The 22,104-nt window shown below is 41.8% G+C and overlaps 2 protein-coding genes across 13 annotated transcripts in view; one reads left to right on the forward strand and one right to left on the reverse strand.

Annotated features, from left to right (window-relative positions):
• fam131bb (family with sequence similarity 131 member Bb) overlaps positions 1-11,640 on the forward strand; it is a 29,015-nt gene extending 17,375 nt beyond the window's left edge. For 5 of the 7 annotated variants that reach the window (XM_088999184.1, XM_088999179.1, XM_088999177.1 and 2 more), the window contains 6 exons: positions 1,081-1,183; positions 6,779-7,003; positions 8,695-8,835; positions 9,313-9,626; positions 10,210-10,476; positions 11,306-11,640. In XM_088999184.1, the coding sequence (XP_088855310.1) occupies positions 1,081-1,183; positions 6,779-7,003; positions 8,695-8,835; positions 9,313-9,626; positions 10,210-10,476; positions 11,306-11,551 (1,296 nt within the window). In that variant the 3' untranslated portion in view covers positions 11,552-11,640. The remainder of the gene's footprint in view (positions 1-1,080; positions 1,184-6,778; positions 7,004-8,694; positions 8,836-9,312; positions 9,627-10,209; positions 10,477-11,305) is intronic. The other 2 variants (XM_088999178.1, XM_088999182.1) reach the window with 1 other exon arrangement.
• The window catches only part of clcn1b (chloride voltage-gated channel 1b), a 34,489-nt gene continuing 23,705 nt past the window's right edge, over positions 11,321-22,104 (reverse strand). For 2 of the 6 annotated variants that reach the window (XM_088999172.1, XM_088999170.1), the window contains one exon: positions 19,094-20,557. In XM_088999172.1, coding sequence (XP_088855298.1) covers positions 20,264-20,557 — 294 coding nt within the window. In that variant the 3' untranslated portion in view covers positions 19,094-20,263. Of the gene's footprint in view, positions 11,459-11,535; positions 11,641-11,830; positions 11,899-12,095; positions 12,160-17,858; positions 18,504-19,093; positions 20,558-22,104 lie in introns of those variants that run through there. The other 4 variants (XR_016115369.1, XR_016115367.1, XR_016115368.1 and 1 more) reach the window with 4 other exon arrangements.

The following is a 22,104-nucleotide window of genomic DNA, read 5'->3' on the forward strand; positions in this document are numbered from 1 at the left end:
CCCCCAACTAGTCCCACCCCTTTTCCCTCACATTGATCACCTTGGCGGTTGTTACACGGCGGGCACAGTCGAACGTTAAAGGGCAACCGACGTCTCCGGAAAAGTTGTGTCCATAATTTGTAAAATGTCTCCAAATGACTTCTACTGAGCGTATTTTAATAAGATTCCACCGCTTATAGCAATATTTTACCTTTTAAGACTCGTGCTGAATATTCCGGAAGTCTTGTTTTTGAGTTGGTGACGAGTCCGTACGTGACGTCACCGAAGGAACGCCCCTGACGGAAAAAAAGACACATTGTAGCAGTCCTTCCATCACATCAATGTATTTTGCTGTACTTGTTTGGTCTGAAATCCTCGTGTTGCACTCAAAAGCCGTCAGAAGAGGGTGTCCAAGCACCATATAAGGAATTCATCAGCCTGTGGAAACGGGCTCACAGGAGCTTGGACGCCATTTTGTGCCTCTTTTTTGGGTGATCCATTTCCCCCCAATGTTGCCTCAAAATGGCACGGAAGGACTTCTTTAATCGATTGCAAACATGTATGCTTTCCTCTTCAGAACTATTTGAATCGTATTCATAACTGGATGTGTAACAAGAAAGCATATTCTCCGAATCTGAAGCCATTGTTTTGATTCTTCAGCAATGCAAGACGTCTTGGCGTGACGTCACCAACTGGGGGCAGGACTTTCTGAAAATGCCCAATTCGCAGCTCAATTTTTTGGCAGATTTTGAACACTTTAAGTCATTTTTATTTGTGTTTTGCATTTGACTAAAAATATCATACTGCGTGTTTTGGGTATTTTAGATGTTATAAAACATTTTTCTGATGTCAGTTAAGAAACAAAAAAGTGACGTCGGTTGTCCTTTAACATGCAACAAAGCTTTGAGGGGGGGGCACCAATGTCAATTTGTATTAATCCAACATCTCCATCACTCCCCCCACCACCCCACCACCTATCTCGAACACTGTCCCCCTGGTGTCTTTGTCCCCCCCTCCCCACCCCCTCACACTGTCCATCCTATTTTTATTATGATTTTTTTTTGTCTTCCCTCCGCCATCCCTCTCTCCTCGTCTCCGCAGCTGTCCATGGAGGACACCACGTCCATCCTGCCTCGTCTCAAGAGGAACTCCAACGCCTACGGCATCGGCGCTCTGGCTAAGTCTTCTCTGTCAGGTGTGTCAGGTGTGTGTCTGTGCTGTGACCGGTAAAGAGACCCCATGTTGGCTCCGCTAACCCACCCACCCCCCCCCCCCCTGGGTGGACGCTGGAGTTAGCATGGTACCCCAAAGTGGGTTCCCCTGTTTTTTATGTTTGTTTCCAAAGCCCTCCCCCCACTCCGCCCACTTTCACCTTCAACCCCTCCCCACACCGAGAGTCAATGATTCAGCGTTGAGTCATTGGCGGAATAAAAATCGGGCTAAAAAGAGACAATGGCCACCTCACTGGGCTGCGTGTTGCTCTGACAACAGGTGAGTGGCCGAGTGTCCATTTGGTGTTTGTGTTGTTGTCGTGAATTTGAAGGCGTTTGGATGTCGTGTTGGTTGGAGTCGAGTTAAGTGCCAGTCAAAGTGTTGTGTTTCAGTGCGGTGGTTTATTTCGGTTTCATCCAGTGGTGTTTTTTCTTTTGTTTTTTTTGAGTGACGGGAAACTGGTGGGGGCATTCGCTACTTAGCGGTACAAAAAAAAAAAAAAAAAAACTCTCAAAATAGCCTAGCAGAATCGGAAAATCTCGAGTTAGCTAGCTAGTAGCCAACATAATCCCCCTCGCCCCCGATTCCTTTTCTTACTCCCGTCACGCTTTTATCTTATCGCTCAATGTCACGTGCGATAAGATAAAATTGACAGATGCTCACGAGGGCGTTTGAATGTCAAATGAGGATGAAGGAAATGACCTCCAAAATGAAGCATGTATTATTGTTTTAAATTAATTATGTAGGTAGCTAGCTAGATGACTAGAGTTAGCTGTATATATACAGATAAATAGGTAGGCAGGATGGTAGGTAGGATGGTAGGTAGGTAGCTAGGTAGATAGGTTGATAAATGGCTAGACAGATAAATCGTGACATAGATAGCTAGCTATCTGGCTATCTAGCTAGCTAGACAGCTATCCGGCTATATAGCCAGTCAGCTATCCGGCTATATAGCCAGACAGCTATCCGGCTATCTGGCCAGCTAGACAGCTATTTGGCTATCTAGCTAGCTAGACAGCTATCCGGCTATCTAGCTATCTAGCCAGCTAGACAGCTATCCGGCTATCTAGCTAGCTAGACAGACAGATAGATCGATAGACAGATAGATAGATAACCAGATAGCTCGATAGCTAGATAGATAAATGGCTAGCTAGATAGATAACTAGATAACTATCTCGCTAGATAGATATCTAGCGAGATAGATAAATAGCTAGCTAGCTAGCTAGATAAATAAACAGATAGATTAATTGATAAATGGATAAACGGATGACAAAATAAATAAATACAAATACATAGATAAATACAAAAAATGTGCCAGGCTGTGTTTTTATTTGATTATTTTCATGAATCTATAAGAGCGACGAGGCTTCTCGAACACACGTAGCCGTTAAAAATAATGACAGGGGACCCGCCTCATTGATCCACGGAAAACAGTTTGATTGCGTTTATTCGCTAACCTTAATCCTCCAAATGGAAGCCGATGTACTAGCGCAACGCTAACAAAACAATTCGCCGCTCTCTTGGAAGTGCACGCCGGTATAACAACTACGCCGCACTCGTCATGACTGTTCCACTACTACTTACAAAATGAATTGATTTTGGATTGATTTTAACGAGAAAGTTTGCAAGTCAAGACGTGTTTTACATGTAAAGACCCTAATCCGTTCCAAGCACCCCCCAAGTCAGCGATAAATGTCTCCAAAAGCATAAAAAAGCATCAATATATCTAACAAATACATGTTACAATTAGATTATAGCACAAAAAGTGAGAATTAGGTATAAAAGTCCGCCCTAGTCGGCTCCCACCAGCTCCGAGTGCCACTCCTGGCTTGACGGAGTTGTTTTGTTTTTTTTCTGCAGTGCAGTTTTATTTGAGTGCAGTGCAGCTGTCAGATGGTGTAGACATCCACAAAAATGCCTATCATTTATTCATCCTCCCCACTTGCCTCCATCCCAAAGTTTAACAGCAGCCGGGGGTGTACGGGATTAGAGCGCGCCGGTCGCACGGAAGTCAGCAGCTGAGATGGAACGCGGTCATCAGTTTGGGATATGATTTTTTTTTTTCCCGCGGGGGGCAGCATTACAGTTGATTGACATTGAGGAGACGTAGCAGTTTCGGACTTAGCGGGCGCACCTCGAGCGCTAGCGTGTCAGCGGGCCTTGGTCTCGTTACGAATCCCAAAGCCGTCACGTCACCCCAATTAACCCCTCCCAGCCCGTCATGCACCTTTGACAGGTGGCGCTCATCCATCCTCGCGCCCGTCTGCCTTCCTCCATTTTATTTCCCGCAGTCTGCTTCGGGCCAAGATGGCTCAGTTTCTTGAATGTCACCGTCATCACCTTTGTCATTTAGCAAGTAGCATCATCCATGTTCGCCAGCGCCCTCATTTAACCGCGGCGAGGCTTGGACTGAATTCTTACATAAGCGATATGAACGTTGCAGAAATATTGACAAATCGCAAGGTTAAAACAATGACCTTCAGATATATCGTGGATTGAAAAAGTTTACACACCCCTGTTCAAATTGCCATTTTTTTTGTGGTATCCAAGACAAGTCCGCGACATTAAAACCTTCATGTGTGTTTGGGAAATTTGGGGATGATTCAATAGGACCAAAGTGCAAGCAACTTTTTGGGCTATACAGTGATACCTCAGCTAACGAACTTAATCGTTTCACAGAAAGTGTGTATCCCAAAAATTAATTTCCCATAGGAAACCATTAAAATGAGAATAATCCGTTCCCAGGTCCCCATAAAACATAATTTCTACTAAATAAGCATTGAAACTACATAAAATATACCTTATTTTATGTATAATAAATGTGCTATTGTATGGAAATAAACTGTAATGTATAATAAAGTCGTTTTATTGACCTTGGTCGTTGATGTAGTTGCGTCTTGATGATACCTGAGTGAAGTTGCCGTGCTTTCTCGCCGATAATACCCTCACTCACACGGTCCCCTGCTAGCTGCTTTTCGTTCATGCAAATCAACAGACATTTTTCAACCTCTTCTATTGCCTGAGACAGTTGCTTAGACACCACGGAATCACCCTTAGCCACACGTAGCAATGGTCGACGTAGCATACCGGTACTGGTACGCTAAGTCACACAAACGCACACCTCGTTGGTGTTTTACGATGATCTCCTTCTTCTGCTCGACCATAATTTTCTTTTGTGTTTTCTTCGGCTTAACACTAGCCAGTGGTGGGGTCTTTTTCGGTACCATAATAGCAAAAGTACTCCACTCGATAGCAAACCACATCTGCACTCAAAGGCTGTGTGGTTTGGTTTGTCCACCGAAAACTAGTTCGTATGCCAATGTTATATTCTCACAAATTTAATATTCGTAAGGCGAAATGTTCGTGAGCTAAAGCGTTCGTAAACTGAGGTATCACTATACTTCCAAAAAATTGTATTTTATGCAAACAATATATTACTCACCGCTTCCAGTGAGGCATCGTGCTTGAAAAATCACATTTTTGGGCTTGTGTGTTCTGCAACTGGAACTCGGCCCATACACAAGTTGGAGGGAATTATGAACAGTTCCAAATAGCTTATCAGGCTTCTGCAAGGAAAAGAGAAGGGGGGAGCGTTAATCACAGGCCTTTGCATATGCTGACGTTCATTTGATATGACTGTTTTTTTTTAAATGAAATGAAATGAAACACGCAGCTCCCAGTTAAAGGACAACCGACATCTGCGGACAAGTTGTGTCCATAATTTGTAAAATGTCCTCAAATGACTTCTACTGAGCGTATTTTACAAAGATTCCATCGCATATAGCTATATTTTACGTTTTAAGAGGCGCGCTGAATATTCCGGAAGTCTTGTTTTTGAGTAGGTGACGAGTCCGTACGTGACGTCACTGAAGGAACGCCCCTCACTGAAAAAAGGACACATTGTAGCAGTCCTTCCATCACGTCAATGCATTTGCTGTACTTGTTTGGTCTGAATACGTCATGTTGCACCAAAAAGAGCCAGAAGAGGGCGACCAAGCTCCATGGAAGGAATTTATCAGCCTGTGGAAACGGGCTGATTAATTTCTCACAGGGAGCTTGGTCGCCATTTTCTGATGTCAGTTAAGAAACAAAAAAGTGACGTCGGATGTCCTTTAAAAAGGGTGTGCACACTTGTGCAATCATTTTTTTTTTTCATCAAAAATGACGTTGTTTTGGGGAATTTTTCCAAGTTTTAGTCTTAGTTTGAGATTTTTTATTATGGCGGTATATGCGAAGGGTGTAAAATAATTCCTATCTATTTGAGTTACATTCGGTTTGAGTGAACGCTGCCGCATGTGGCTGCCGCTGCTCAACCGCATAAAAAACTGATCCCATGACTATAAAGTTTTGAAAGGCACTTATGAATAAAATGTATTATTATTATAAAAAAAATATTAAGTATTGCCAATGTCTGAAACTCATGACAAAAAGTTAGCGGACACCTGGGCTCTGAAACTCTGAAAAGTTGCCTGCCCGCCCATAAAGTTGCCTGCCCCATTTTTCACAACTTGAATGGCGCTCTGTCATATTTTCAATTCCCAAATAAATCTGTGAATGGCAGTGAATGAGTTAATTATTAAATATATGAATGCACAGGTGTCAAAGTCAAGGCCCAGGGGCCAAATCTGGCCCACCAAATAATTTTATTCGGCCTGCGAAATCAAATCAGGCACCAAGTTCGAACCAAAATTTCAAATTCTCGTACATAAACCACAATAATTATTCTACCCCCCAATAATTGTTGAATATAAATATTCAACAATTATTATTATTAATAATTATTAGTCATTATTTTTTTACTTTGGATTTCAAAACTAGTTATTCATTCTTTTTTTGTGCGTTCTGTATTCAATATGTGGACGAGATGTGTGGCCCGTGGCAAAAAAAAACAAACTTTAATAATAATAATACATTTCATTTCCAAGCGCCTTTCAAAACTCTCAAGGACACTTTACAGTCACAGGATATTTTTTTCTGCGGGTGAGCAGCGGCAGCCACACGCACCAGCGTTCACTCAACCCAGAACTAAATAACAAACAAATAAATAAAATAAAACATATCAAGACATACGTAAATACAACCCTGTATTAATAGATATAATAATACGTATATTAATGGTATTAATTACAGTAAAGTCTCGTTATATCGATATCGGATATATCGATAGTCCCGGTTATATCGATACTATTTCTATGCACGCACGGAGAAAATTACATGCAAACAGGGTCGGATATATCGATAGTCCCGGTTATATCGATATTTTTTCGGACTCCCTTGAATATCGATATAACGAGACTTTACTGTATTAATAAATATTGTACATTGATAATATTGTAAATTTCTCCACTGCGAGAAAACTAAAAGCTAATGAAATCCAATATCGTCAAATGGAAAATAAATAAATCAGTCAAAGCCTCCCTCTCAGCTTTGCATATTTTTGACATCCCATCCAAACATCCGACACCAAACAGTCACAGACACCGGCAAATAACACTCCCATCCTTTGTCCCTGCCCTCCCTGTTTTTTTCTCTATCCATTTTCCTTGCGACTTACGTGTCCCTCAACCCCTGTCATCCATCACCTCAGGTGTGACGCGCACCATGAAGGAACGAGTGACCAAACCCACGGCCATGGCGCAAGGCCGCGTGGCCCACATGATTGAGTGGCAAAACTGGGGCATGGCCACGGTGGGCGTGGGGGGTATCCCCCAATCCCGTATCAGCACCCAAGAGCGGGAAAAGGAAAGGCGGATGGAAAACGACGCCTACAGCGACCTGAGCGACGGCGAGAAGGAGGCTCGATTCGCCGCAGGTTGGGAAACACGAGTGGAGGGGTTAAAATTTCAAAATGGCCGACCCTATTTTGAAAACAAATCTAAAAGTCCCCCTCAATAGTGTGATTGAACACGCTAGCCAATGTCGGAATGTATTTATTTTGATATAAAAGAATGGAAAATTCTTCGTTTCAATGAATTTTTTGATTGCGCGCGATGAATCGTCAAAATAATTGAAAGATTCATCTCAGTCATACGTCGGTGTAAGCTTTGAGTCGTACAGGAATGGTCCATCAATGAAAAGGTTTCTTCAGCAACAGTCACTGGATTTTTGTTTGTGTGCGGGTGAGCAGCGGCAGCCATTCGCGCCAGCGTTCACACTACCATAAATACACAAATAATAAATAAACAATACAGTAAAGTCTCGTTATATCGATATCGGATATATCGATAGTCCCGGTTATATCGATACTATTTCTATGCACGCACGGAGAAAATTACATGCAAACAGGGTCGGATATATCGATAGTCCCGGTTATATCGATATTTTTTCGGACTCCCTTGAATATCGATATAACGAGACTTTACTGTATATAAATAGCTAAATAAATACATGCATAAATACACAAATAGACAAATAAATAACTGAATAAATGAAAGAATAACTGAATAAATAAATGAACTTATAATTAAATACACAAACAATAAAAATACTGTATATATACATTTTTTGGGATTTACATTGTGCATCAAAACCCTCAAGGACAGTCACGGGATAAGCATTATACACACTGTAAGTGTCCTTGAGAGTTTTGAAAGGCGCTTAGAAACTACATGTATTATTATTATTATACATATTAGACATAAGACATATGTCTTCTTGTGCCGGTCCCAAGTCCGGATAAATACAGAGGGTTTGTGAGGAAGCCGTAAAAGCTTGGGCAAAACAAACATGCGGATCAAACCTCTAAAGATGGAGGACACTGATTTGCTGTGGCGATCCCTTAAAGGGAAAAGGAAAGGAAGATTATTATTATTATTATTGTACTTCTTTGAAAGTGTCGGACGTTTCGTTCCTCATCTAAGAAGCTTCGTCAGCGAACTAAAATTTGCTGGCCACGTAGGCTTAGTCATGCAAACAAGGCCAGTCATAGACCATAAACAGTCAGGAAAAAAGAAGTACTCAGTTTAGCTCCAGGGAATAGTCCTTCGCTACCCCCGACCCTTAGAGCAGGGACCTATCAAAGCAGAGGTCTGGCACCACCGCCTCTGGACAGTAAGGATATATATATATAGGCCAGAGCTACCAGCAAATTTTAGTTTGCTACCGAAGATTCTCGGATGAGGAGCGAAGCGTCCGACAGTTTCAAAGAAGTACAGATGATGGCTGAAGAAACCTTTTCATTGATTAATCTCAGTTGAAAGCTTCATACCTTGGAGCAGGACGGCTCAGTGGCGGAGTGGTCATTGACCCAATGCAGAGAGAGGTTGGTGGTTCGATCCATTCGGCCATTGGGACCTTGCCCAAATGTCATTGAGCAGGATACCAAACCCCCAGTTAATCTGTCATCAGTCGGGAAACGAGGAAAACTGAGTTAGCTCTCGATGGAGAGGTATAGGGCACTGATTGTTCAGCCTTACTATCTTCTGGGCTTCTGTCGGCCCAGATTATTGAGGCAATCATGAAGCTGAAGGCCCTTTGATGTTTTTTTTTGCTGCGTCAACTCAGGAATCCTCCAGCAATTCGCCATCTCCGAGGCAACCCTTCTGGCCTGGTCGTCGATGGACGGCGAGAGCCCTCGGTCGGGGTCAAACCAGGGCAGTGTGGCGCATCTGAGCGAAGTCAACCAGGAGAGTATCACCAGTCGAGGTAAAAAGTTGAGCGACGGAACCCTGAATTACACCCCCCCTGAACCCCCACAGATCTGTATAAACTGACAGTCGCAAGACTCGCAATCAGTGACCTCTGATGACAACTCGATAAGAAGGAACAGGACTTGGTCACCTCAACTCTTTTCCAATTACTGCTCAATCTAGACTCTTCCATACTCCCACCACCACCTGACCACCCCACAAATGTGTATAAACAGATAGTCGCAAGAGTCTCAACCAGTAACCTCGGATTACAAGTCGATAAGAAGGCACCGAACTCGGTCACCTGGACTGAATTTACAAGCCCCCAAAAGATCTGCATAAACCGATAGTCCCAAGAGTCGCAACCAGTGACCTCTGAAGACAACTCGACAATAAGGAACAGGACTTGGTCACCTCGACTCTTTTCCAATAACAGCTCAATCTTGACTCTTCCACACCCCCTCTCCCTTCCCCCGTTTATTGTTTCCACCAGACCAGATCTTGCATCACTCCTCAGCCGAGGTATGGCCTCACACTTACGTCTCCCAAGGACACTACTGCCTCTCTTCCTCGGACGCTTGGGAGCCCATCAACAACGACCCATCCGGCGTGGCGTCCCCTAGCCCCGCCGGCTCCTACCTCGTGGGGACCGAGGGCTACGACGGGCAGGCCGCTCACTTCCTGTCGCAGCAGCAACAGCAGTTTAACCTCCAGCAGCAGAGTCAACTGCAGCAGTTGCAGCAGCTGCAACAGATGCAGCACTACCAGCAGCAGCAGCAGCAGCTTCTGCAGTATCAGCAGCAACAGGTGAGTACACAACAGGTATGTTCCAGAACAGTGGCTCTTAAACTGGGTTCGATCGAACCCTAGGGGTTCAGTGAGTCTGTCTCAGGGGTTCGGTGGATCCTCCGCAACAGAGGTCCACCCCTCAGTCGAGTCTGCAGTGTCATTGAAAGAGGGTTTAGTGAATGAGCATCTGAAACTGGTGGAATTTGGTGCCTCCAACAAGATTAAGAACCACTGCTCTAACCCTGTGTTTTTTTTTTTTGAATTGGCAAAGTTCTCCATTTGGAGATGAAAAAAGCTTTTCTCATTCTTAAAACAATGAAAGATGGATAGTTTCAGTGACGGTGCTGAAGAAGCCACCACAGGGCCAAAGACAGCGCAGTGAACCTTCACTTTTATTTTGAAGGCCTAATTTTTGAACAGGATGTGAATGAATGTAGTCTTAATTTGCATCTTATTCCATTTGGATTTCATGCGATTCAAGTTGCTTCAGTTGCCTATGATTGCCTTTGTATTGTGAACCTCTTCGCTTTGAACGTCATTCACACACTTTGATCGATCACTCCCCAAATCGCATATGTCATCCCGCGCTCTTGGCTTCTAGTCCCTGGAACACCGGCTTCACAGCGCCAACCACTCGTTGCAAGCGACCCCCAACAGCACCATCCACAGCCTGGTCCACCAAATACACCCACCCCTGGTGGATCTGTGGAACACGGGCCAGATGGAGTCCTACCAGGCAGAGGCCGGAAGCTACGTGGGCACGGCGGCCGTGGTGGAGCCCGGCTTATGCGTACCCACCGGAGAGGACCTGGTGAGCAATGACCATTCGCCTTTGCTGGAGCAGCAGGAGGAAGAGGAGGAGGTCAAGGTGAGCTGAGGTCCTGACCGAAAAAAAAAGACACATTATAGCAGTCCTTCCATCACGTCAATGTATTTTGCTGTACTTGTTTGGTCTGAAAACCTTGTGTTGCACCCAAAAGCCGCCAGAAGAGGGTGACCAAGCTCTATGGAAGGAATTTATCAGCCTGTGGAAACGCAATACACTGTCATGTCTACAAGAGGTCGGCATTTTCGGCCTCTTTTCTGGGACGCTACATTGCAGTCCAGATGCCTCAAAATGACACGGAATAAATTCTTGAATTGATTGCAAACATGTATGCTTTCCTCTTCAGAACTATTTGAATCATATTCATAACTGGATATGTCACAAGAAAGCATATTCTCCGAATCTGAAGCCATTGTTTGGATTCTCCAGCAAGGCAAGACGTCTTGGCGTGACGTCACGAACTGGGGGCGGGACTTTCTGAAAATGCCCAATTTGCAGCTCAATTTTTCACAGATTTTGAACACTTTAAGTCATTTTTATTGGTGTTTTGCATTTGACTAAAAATATCATACTGTGTGTTTTGGGTATTGTAGAGGCTATAAAACGTTTTTCTGATGTCAGTTAGGAAACAAAAAAGTGACGTCGGTTGTCCCTTAAGCCTGAGTCTTAACCGGAACCCTAAAAAAAATATTTACAATTATTTAAAATCAAACATCACTCTTGACTTAAATTAATTTTTGCTTTCAGTTCGTTTTTGTCTCAAAGCATTTCCCTTTTTATTTTTAGTTATTTTTTTTGTTTTTACTGTTTCACTTTTTGCTATTCCATGTCAAAACTCACCTAACTAACCTTGGTCTTTCTGATCCGTCAGAACATTGAGATGACATTGTGTATGGAGGCGGAGGCGTCCACGTTGACTCCCCCCACGGACGCCTCGGGAGGCAGCAGTCCAGGACACCCGCCGGCCTCGCCGGTGGGCGAGCAGAAACCCTGCGACGCCGCGCCGGCTGGCCTCGCTCACACGCTGCAAGAAGAAGAAGAGGAGGAGGAAGAAGAAGAAGACGAGGACGGCGAACATCGGGACGAAGGGCCAGCCGCTACCATGGCGACCAACTGACTCCTTGGGCTGTCACGTGACTCCTCCAGATAAACAAGTCAGCCGAAGTCATCCAATATTTATCGATTATCCTGTTGTTTTTCAGGTAACTAAAAAAAAAAAAAAAAAAAAAAAAAAAAAGAAGAAGAATCTTTTTTTTTTTTTCCAGCCAGGATGGATTTTTGTGTTTTTTTTTGGAGGGGGGAATTGCGGACCTGATGCAACAAACTTTGTAAGCCTTACATCCCAAAGGTAAAAACACATGATAAGAGGACAACAAGCTCCGGCGGACATTCTTACCATCAGGGATCAAGGAGGGAGGGGGGGCGGCGCCGCGTGGTCCGTGCATGCGAACGAACCCCATCATCCTATAACAAAGACATATTCAAACAGTATCATAGGAATCTTTTTATAAATAGTGCGAGATGGAGGTGGTATGGGGATGAGGGGTTCAGTGTATGATAGGATCAATTTGCTGCAAAGGGAGTGGTGGTGGTGGTGGTGGTGGGGGGGGAGGGGCATTTTGTTTTTATTATGTTCCAACATTGTGTTCCAACCTACTCACCTTTCAATAATGACCTCCCCGAGCCCCCTCACCAATGATGATGCAAACTTCCATGGCGCGTATCCTGCTGACACACACATACACGCACAGCCACAATAAAAACCGCACAGATAAGGATTGTACTGTAAAGATAAGCGTGCTTCCTACTCTGTCTCACTGTATGCATGTTCCTCTGGAGTACCTTGTACTATACAACTTTGCACTGAACCATATTCGGGGGAGTGCGGGTGGTTATGTGGTGGGACGGAGGATTTGTTGTTGTAGCGCGCGTGCGGCGTGGATGTAATATCTCGCTATTTTTTATTTATTATTATTATTTTTTTCACTGATGCAATCCAACCCACGAGAGGCTCAGCAACCAAAACGCGACGACTTGACCTGACCGACCTTGACCCGACCTGATGATGATGATTAGCATTTGAATGTAGTAGCCATGACCAAACGCTTTCTAAGGAATTTGTGCGGTTAGAACCCATCGCACCATTGCTACAATACCAATGGTCAGGGTCAAGAAGTATGTGGATGATTTTTTATTTATTAATGTATTTATTATTTATTTGCCTTTTTACACGACTACAAAGAATAAAACGAGATGGGTGTCGCAGTGTAGACTTTCAGCTTTCAGTTTGGCAAAGTTGATGAAGGTGTTTGTTTAGCATTCAAGAGCCATTTTTCATGACGGAATTCCGCTGCTGTAATATATTGAAAGAACGTGATATTTTTCCTAGTAATATATTCCAATTGAAATGAAAAGAAAGACCACAAATCTATTTTGAACATTAAAAAAAAGTTGTCATGTGTATTTTAACTCATTCACTGCCCGAGTATGTGTAAAAATGTCCACTCCAGTGCCAGGGTTTTTGTCATTGTCACTCGAATTGCAGGACCCGCAGAATATGGAGTTTTAGGACTACATCAATATTCAATACAGCGTAAGAAATCTTAGAGCACAGGTGTCAAAGTCAAGGCCCGCGGGCCAAATCCGGCCCGCCACATCATTTTTTTCGGCCCGCGAAAGCAAATCAAACTTGTTAAATTCCATGATGATTGCTAAAATCTGAGCCAAAATTTCATATTTTTGGATGTCAACCACAATAAAAGTCATTATTCTTGACTTCAGATTTGAAAACGAGTTATTCACTAATTTGCCGTGTGCTCTATATGTAATATTTGAAGGGATTTAAACATTCTAATGGGTTCCCCAAATTCATAACGGCCCTCGAGAGGAAACCATAACTACGATGTGGCCCGCGGCAAAAAATGACTTTGACACCCCTGCCTTAGACTCTCTTCTTTCATCAGAAAAATAGTTAATTCCTAAGTGGGTCAGGACTTATATGAGTTTGAAATGAGGGAAGCTGTCCAAAATACAATGCAATATAGGTAACATCCGACTTACAACAGAGTTCGGTTCCGACCAAACGGTCGTAAGTCAAAATGGTCGTAAGTCGAATTCCATTGAAAATGTTTAATAGAGACTCGGAGGCTGACTTTTAGATGCTATAAAACGTTTTTCTGATGTCAGGAAATAAAAAAGTGATGTCGGTTGTCCTTTAACAACAGCTGGAACAAAGCGCTAACATACTAAAAAGGGAAACGCTGTCCCCTTGTGGAAAAGAAAAAAAAAACATTGCCACAGGCCATGGCCAGCGCTTTATCGGCACCCAAGCATGAAAATACAAAACCCGAACAAATTCAAGTGACAATGACAAAAACCCTGGCACTGGAGTGGACACATTTTTGCATGTCTGGCAGTGAATGAGTTTAGTATGATCAGGTTTAATTATTTTTTTTTTTACCTTCCTTTCACCAATACATTTACGGTGGTCTTTCGCCTCAACTCACAATTCAGGTCTGCATTGATCATTTTTATTTTTTTTCCTTCCATTGGAATGGAGCTGAAAAAAAAAACCCGCTTGTGTAGGTCCGCCTCGGGATAAACACGGAGTGCCCAATCGGCCAATCAGGGAATAGAAGAGGCGGAGCTTTGGGCGTCTTCCTTGCTTGCGTGCAATTATGTACTTTGAGGCGGTTGTTTATGTGCTAACACATTTCCTGCATTTATTTTTATTATTTGGAATCTTTTTCCTGTGAGGAACAGGGTGAAGGTCATAGTGAGGTCAGGGGTCGGGTGGGGGCGGGGTTATAAAGAAATTTGCTGTGCATGGAAATCTTCCATGGCTTTTCTCTGGCCGGGTAAAAAAAAAAAAAAAATCTCATGTTGTTGATTGTGTGAGAAACTTTGAAGATACAGTTTATACAATACAGTATACTGTATAAAATATGTATACTGTATAAAATATGGATCATAACAAAGAGCAATTTGAATGAATTGATGTATTCTTTATGCAATGTCGGGACAATGTTTATTTTTCTACTTGAAATCCCTGAAGCGAGAATATGTGTCATGGTCGTAAAGACGGGCGCCGGTAAAACGTCTGGGTTCAAAGTAACCCAAATTGGGTGAAGTCGCTAAGCCAGCGCTGGGTGCACAATGGATGGAGTTAAGGTTGGGTTATTGAAATTAAAGCTAGCAGGTTGGGTCAAGATTTTCCTTCCTTAAAGCCTGAAAGGTGTCGCGTTTGCCATAAATACATACATAAATATATTTAAAAAAAAAAAAATGTGAATCACTAAATAAATGTGTATAAATAAAAAATAAATATGTGACTAAAAAATACATACATAGAATTTTTGTGATCGCGGCGCCGAAAAATAAGGATAAATAAACTAATCAATAAATAAATAAATAACAATAAATAAAATAATGGCAAATACATAATAAATAAATAATAAAAATAAATATGTGAATAATAAATAATTAATCTGAATATATAAAAAATAAATATGTGAATAAAAAATAAATACATAGAATTTTTGTGATCGCGGCGCCGAAAAATAAGGATAAATAAATAAACAAATCAATAAATAAATAAATAACAAGAAATAAAATAATAGCAAATACATAATAAATAAATAATAAAAATAAATATGTGAATAAAAAATAAATAAAAAATTAATCTGAATATATAAAAAATAAATATGTGAATAAAAAAATAATTAAATAGAATTTCTGTTATCAGTATGATGGCGGCGAAAAAAAGGATAAATAAATAGACAGACAAATAAATACATAAAAAATATACACGTGAAATAAAAAATTAATATGTGAATAAAAATAAATATGTGAATAAAAAAATAAATAAATAGAATTTCTGTGATCAGTATCGCGGCGCATAAAAAAAGGATAAATAAATAAATAAATAAATAAATAAATAAATAAATAAATAAATAATAAAAAATAAATATGCAAATAAAAAATAAATATGTGAATAAATAAAAAAATAAATGTGTATAAAAAAATAAATAGAATTTCTGTGATCAGTATCACGGCGCCAAAAAAAGGATAAATAAACAGATCAACAAATAAATAAATAAATAATACACAAATAAACATACAAATAACACAACATACAAATAAATGTCAATAAAAAATAAATGTGAAGAAAAATAAATATGTGAAAAAAATGAATAAATAGAGTTTCTGTGATCAGTATCGCGGCACAGAAAAAAAGTCTAAATAAATAACCATATAAACAAATGAATAAATATATAAATAAAAAAATAACTAAATATGTGAAAAAATATATATGCGAATAAAAAATAAATATGCGAATTTAAAAAATGTGAACGCATTAAAAAAATGTGAATAAAAAAAAAAGAGAGATTTCTCCGATCCGTATCGTGGCGCAGAAAAAAAGGCTAAATAAATAAACAAACAAAATATTAAATAAATATATATATATAAATACATAAATAATAAAAACAAATATGTGAATAAAAAAAATAAATGTGTGAATAAAAAAATAAATATGTGAATAAATAATTAAATAAGTGAATAAAAAAATGAAAAAAATAGAATTTATGTGTTCAGTATCACGGTGCCCCCCCGAAAAAATGGACACCTTTTATAACCGCCATTTTCTAAGACGTAGCATCAGCAAATTTGCCGCTAGGTGATCCACACCCGCCCATTTGCCGCGACGGCCTGCTTGTAAATGCGAACCTTGTTGAAAAAGTAACCCAATCCGCTCTGGATCGGCAGCTACCCAGCGAGTGGCTTAGGAAAAGAACCCAGTGTTTTTTTTACGGCGTGTATCTGGGATGGCGAGAAAACAACTCACGTTGTTGGATTTTGGGGGCGGCTTTTCTCCTTTTTTAGTGAAAAGAGAACGTCTTTACGCAATGGCACGTCTTCATTTATTTATTGAGCAAATCAGGGGAACACGCGTGTACAGACTCTAAGGATGGATGCGACCCTTCTGTGTGACTTAAAGGGTCTCCTCCTCCTTCTTCAATGCTGCTTTTTGTTCTATCTGGGCTCATCCCCCCTCACCCCCCCTGAGAGGCAACATGCATTAAAGGACAACCGACATCACTTTTTTGTTTCCTAACTGACATCAGAAAAACGTTTTATAGCATCTAAAATACCCAAAACACGCAGTATGATAGTTTTAGTCAAATGCAAAACACCAATAAAAATGACTTAAAGTGTCCAAAATCTGCAAAAAAATGAGCTGCGAATTGGGCATTTTCAGAAAGTCCCGCCCCCATTTCGTGACGTCACGCCAAGACGTCTTGCATTGCTGCAGAATCAAAACAATGGCTTCAGATTCGGAGAATATGCTTTCTTGTTACTCGTCCAGTTATAAATATGATTCAAATAGTTCTGAAGAGGAAAGCATACATGTTTGCAATCGATTAAAGAATTTATTCCGTGCTATTTTGAGGCAACATTGGGGGGAAATGGATCACCCAAAAAGAGGCAGAAAATGGTGACATAGCTCTGTGTGAGTAATGAATCAGCCCGTTTCCACAGGCTGATAAATTCCTTACATGGAGCTTTGTCGCCCTCTTCTGGTGGCTTTTTGGTGCAACAAGAGGTTTTCAGACCAAACAAGTACAGCAAAATGCATTGACGTGATGGAAGGACTGCTACAATGTGTCTTTTTTTTTTTCGGTCAGTGGCGTTCCTTCAATGACGTCACGTACGGACTGGTCAACAACTCAAAAACAAGACTTCCTGAATATTCAGCGTGAGCCTTCAAACGTAAAATATAGCTATATGCGGTGGAATCTTTGTAAAATACGCCCAGTAGAAGTCATTTGAAGCCATTTTACAAATTATGGACACAACTTGTCCGGAGACGTCGGTTGTCCTTTAAGTGGGAACGAAACCGTTTCTTCTTGTCCGGGGGTGACCCCGACCTTTTGGTTTTGTTGATGATCCAAATCACAAATGAATGAATAAATAACAAGCCACATTGATTCTTGTGGATGGAAAGACTCAAAGGCCCATGTCCGCCCGTCCGTCTGTCTCTCTGTTTTACCCTCTCTCTCGCCCTTTCTCTCTCTTCCTTGCTCGCCCCCTCTTTCCCCTACTCTCCCTCTCTCTCGCACTCTCTTCTACCTTGTGTCTCTCTCTTTTTCTCTTACCTTCTGTCTCCCTCGCTCTCGCCTTTTCTTGCCCTCTCTCACCCTCTCTTTCTCTCTCTCTCTCTCACCCTCTCTCTCCCTTGCTCGCCCTCTCTCTCTCTCCCTTTCTTGACTTCTCTCGCCCTGTCTCTCTCCCTTGCTCACCCCCTCGCTGTCCTCTCTCTCTCCCACTCTCTCTTTTACGCTCTCCCTCTTTACTGTCCCTTTCTCGCCCTCTCTTTCTCACCCTCTTTCTCTACCTTACTCGCCCCCTCTCTCTCCTACTCTCTCTTATCCTCTCTCTCTCTCCTTTTCTTGCCCTTTCTCTCTCTCACCCTCTCTCTTCCTTTTCTCTCCCTTGCTCACCCTCTCTCTTCCACTCTTTTACCCTCTCTCTTTCTCTCTTACCGTCTCTCTCCCTCGCTCCTTCTCGCCCTCTGTCGCCCTCTCCTTCTCTCTTTCTCTCCCTCCCTTTCTTGCCCTCTCATACCATTTCTTGCCCTCTCTCTTTTTCTCTCGCCCACTTTCTCTCTCTCGCCCCCCCTCTCTCTCACCCTGTCTGCCTCTCACCCTCTCTCTCGCCCTCTCTCTCACCTTTTCAAGCGGCCTATTTTCTGTGTGTTACGTATATTTCTCTGTGTGTGCGTATGTGTCGTCACGTCGCAACAATTGTCGCCAGGTTAAGACCGAGATCTTTTCAAAATAAAGCCATTTGGAGGCAATCAGCAGCATTAGAGAGCAAAAAAATGGCACTCACATACACCCGTTGGACCTTTTCTTCCTTCTGTTCTTTTTGTTTTCCATCCTCCGCTTTGTCCTCCCAAGTACGCTGACGGCCCTTTGTCACCCGTCCACCTACGGAGCAAATGAAGAGACAAAGCAAACGTCTCGTGTATCATCTGCATTTCCACTCGTCTTTTCTTTGGGCTTCATCTGAAAAGAAGGAAAAAAAAAATCAAGCCGGGTTTGTTAATCTTGAGATTTTTGGGTCACAGTTAAAAGTATCGGCAGGCAAATTGTGGGACAGGGGTGTCAAAGTCATTTTTTTCCGCGGGCCACATTGTAGTTATGGTTTCCTCTCGAGGGCCGTTATGAATTTGGGGAACCCATTAGAATGTTTAAATCCCTTCAAATATTACATATAGAGCACACAGCAAATTAATGAATAACTCGTTTTCAAATCTCAAGTCAAGAATAATGACTTTTATTGTGGTTGACATCCAAAAATATGAAAATTTGGCTCAGATTTTAGCAATCATCATGGAATTTAACAAGTTTGATTTGCTTTCGCGGGCCGAAAAAAATGATGTGGCGGGCCGGATTTGGCCCGCGGGCCTTGACTTTGACACCTGTGTTGTGGGAGGATACCGTCGTTGTTTTGAGTCCATAAGTTAGCGATGACAAATTGACATAAATGAGATTTACATCATCCAATCATTGTATTTAATGTCTCGTGTCTGCTATTTTTTTTCCTTTCTGGAAGTGGATGAGCCTGAAAGAAATAAAAACTGTAAAAACAAATGTGCACCATTTCCCCCCCATTTATTATCTTGAAAAAAAAAATCACAGACCGTTATGAGTCCATTTTGAGCAAAGCGATCATAACAAATCATCCATTTATACATTTAAAGGACAACCGACATCACTTTTTTTGTTTCCTAACTGACATCAGAAAAACGTTTGATAGCATCTAAAATACCCAAAACACGCAGTATGATATTTTTAGTCAAATGCAAAACACCAATAAAAATGACTTAAAGTGTCCAAAATTTGGAAAGAAATGAAACAGGAAGTGGCCAGTTTCAGAAGGTCCCGCCCCCTTGTTCGTGGTGTCACCCCAAGACGTCTTCGACTTGCTGGAGAATCAAAACAATGGCTTCAGATTCGGAGAATATGCTTTCTTGTTACTCGTCCAGTTATGAATATGATTCGAATAGTTCTGAAGAGGAAAGCATACATGTTTGCAATCAATTAAAGAACTTATTCCGTGCCATTTTGAGGCAACATTGAGGGGAAATGTATCACCCAAAAACAGGCAGAAAATGGCGACAAAGCTCCATGTGAGGAATTAATCAGCCCGTTTCCACAGGCTGATAAATTCCTTACATGGAACTTTGTCGCCCTCTTCTGCCTCTTTTTGGTGCAACACGAAGTTTTCAGACCAAAAAAGTACAACAAAATGCATTGACGTGATGGAAGGACTGCTACAATGTGTCCTTTTTTCGGTCAGGGGCGTTCCTTCAGTGACGTAGGGTGAGGACTCAAAAACAAGACTTCCGGAATATTCAGCGCAAGTCTTAAAATGTAAAGTATAGCTATATGCGGTGGAATCTTATTAAAATACGCTCAGTCGAAGTCATTTGAAGCCATTTTACAAATTATGGACACAACTTGTCCGGAGACGTCGCTTGTCCTTTAAATTAACCTTAATCAGTCAACAGTCAATCGTCGTTAAGATCGACGTCATTAAGTCAATCTCAGCATCATTTCATTGTCGTCATTAAAGCGCTGCAAGTCTTTTGTGGAGCTAAAAATAAGCCGACGTGGACGCAGATCTTGATCGTACGGAAGGACGGAGGTGTCAAAAGAGTTTTATAAAAAGACACAGGAAGAAACCTGAGATTGGAAGAGTGAAAAAAGTTTTTTTTTAAAAAAGTGGCTCTGCTGTGAGTTTGTGACCTGACTTGAACTTCTTAGATGGGCTCATCCGACTCCTCGCACTCCTGCTCCTCTTCCAGGGACGACAGGGGGAGGACGGGCGAGCCGGGCGAGGACGGGGCATCGTGGGCGGGTAAATCGTCCTTTGTCTCCGTGTCCCCGTCCGCCCTGCTCCCCTCGCCCCAAAGGTCCCGGTCCCACGTTGGGGAGGAAGCGGTGGAAGATGGCGGCTGCTGCTTTTTGGCTTTCCTGTTAGCGTCTCGGAAACTGGCCAAGGGAGGGCGGAGCCTCACGCCGCTCCGAGTCGAGCCTTCGATGGCTTTCTGTAACTAAAAACCACAGAAGAAGAAAAGGACACCGATGGTCAAATTGTTGTGCAAGAGCGCGTGGCATCACGGAAGCGCTACGTGGCACATTTGACAATTTACCGTATTTTCCGGTGTATAAGGCGCACCCCCAATGAATGGTGTCTTTTCAAACCTTTTTCTTATATAAGGCGCACCTTCCATGTTTTTTTCCAAACTTAATACAGTTCTACCTCAACTTACGAACATAATTGGTTCCCAGAAAGTGTGTGTAAGGCGAAAAGTTCGTCTTCCAAATATTTATTTCCCATAGGAAACCATTCAAAATGATAATAATCTGTTCACAGGTCCCCATAAAACGTAGTTTTTGACTAAATAAGCCTTAAAAGTACACAAAATAGACCTTATTTCATATATAACAAATGTGCTATTGCATATTAATTAAAGAAATAAACTGTACTGTATAATCAAGTGGTTTTATTGACCTTTGTGATGGTCGTTGATGTAGTTGCCTCTCGATGATATCCGAGTGAAGTTGCCATGCTTTCTCGGCGATAATACCCTCACTCACAATGTCCCCTGCGAGCTGCTTTTTGTTAATCCAAATCAACAGAAGTTTTTCAACCTCTTCTATTGCCTGAGACCGTTGCTTAGACAACACAGAAACACCCTTAGCCATACATAGCGATGGTCGACTTAGCATACTGGTACGCTAAGTCACACAAACGCACACCTTGTTTGTATTTTTCGATGATCTTCTTCTTCTGCTCGACCGTAATTTTCTTTTGTGTCCTCTTCGGCTTAACACGAGCCTGTGATGGGGTCTTTTTCAGTCCGAAAAAAAGCAAAAGTATTCCACTTGATAACAAACCACGTCTGCACTCAAATGGGGTGTGGAAAAGTAGTCCGCCAGCCACCATGGCGCTGTGTGGTTTGGTTCGTCCGCCAAAAACTAGTTCGTCAGCCAAGACTATATGCTTGCGAATTTAATGTTCGTAAGGAGAAAAGTTCATGAACTAAAGCGTTCGTAAACTGAGGTATCACTGTATTTGTTTTTAGGCTATTTATAGAACATGTCTTGGGTTATTTTCTCATGTTACAGACCACAATCTGCAACTTTATAATAATGGATTCATCTTTATGTAATTTATATATTGTCAATTATTGGGGTTTCGATGATCTCCTTCTTCTGCTCGACCGTAATTTTCTTTTGTGTCTTCTTCGGCTTAACACGAGAGCCTGTGGTGCGCTTTGTACACCGGAAAATACGGTAATTCATTTTTTTGTCATGTGACTGGATAAAAAGATCACATTTATCAAAAATAAACTGAATCGGGCATCGGGCTCTGCAGCGTGAAAGCAGCCATGATATGTGTCATTCTTCGCAGAGGATAAAGAATACATTCCAATGATAAGAATATTCAGTGCTCATTATAACAAGCCCAAAGTAAAAAATAACAAATGCAAATAAGCAGTGAATCATGGTGAAAAACATTACATAGGTGCCCCCCCCCACCACCTACTCATTCTCATTTCAACATGGCGTACATCCAAGACGTCCAAACTGTCAT

This window comes from Hippocampus bargibanti, linkage group LG06 (assembly GCF_051943395.1).
Source record: "Hippocampus bargibanti isolate YZ-2025 linkage group LG06, ASM5194339v1, whole genome shotgun sequence".
Classification (NCBI taxonomy): Eukaryota; Metazoa; Chordata; class Actinopteri; order Syngnathiformes; family Syngnathidae; genus Hippocampus; species Hippocampus bargibanti.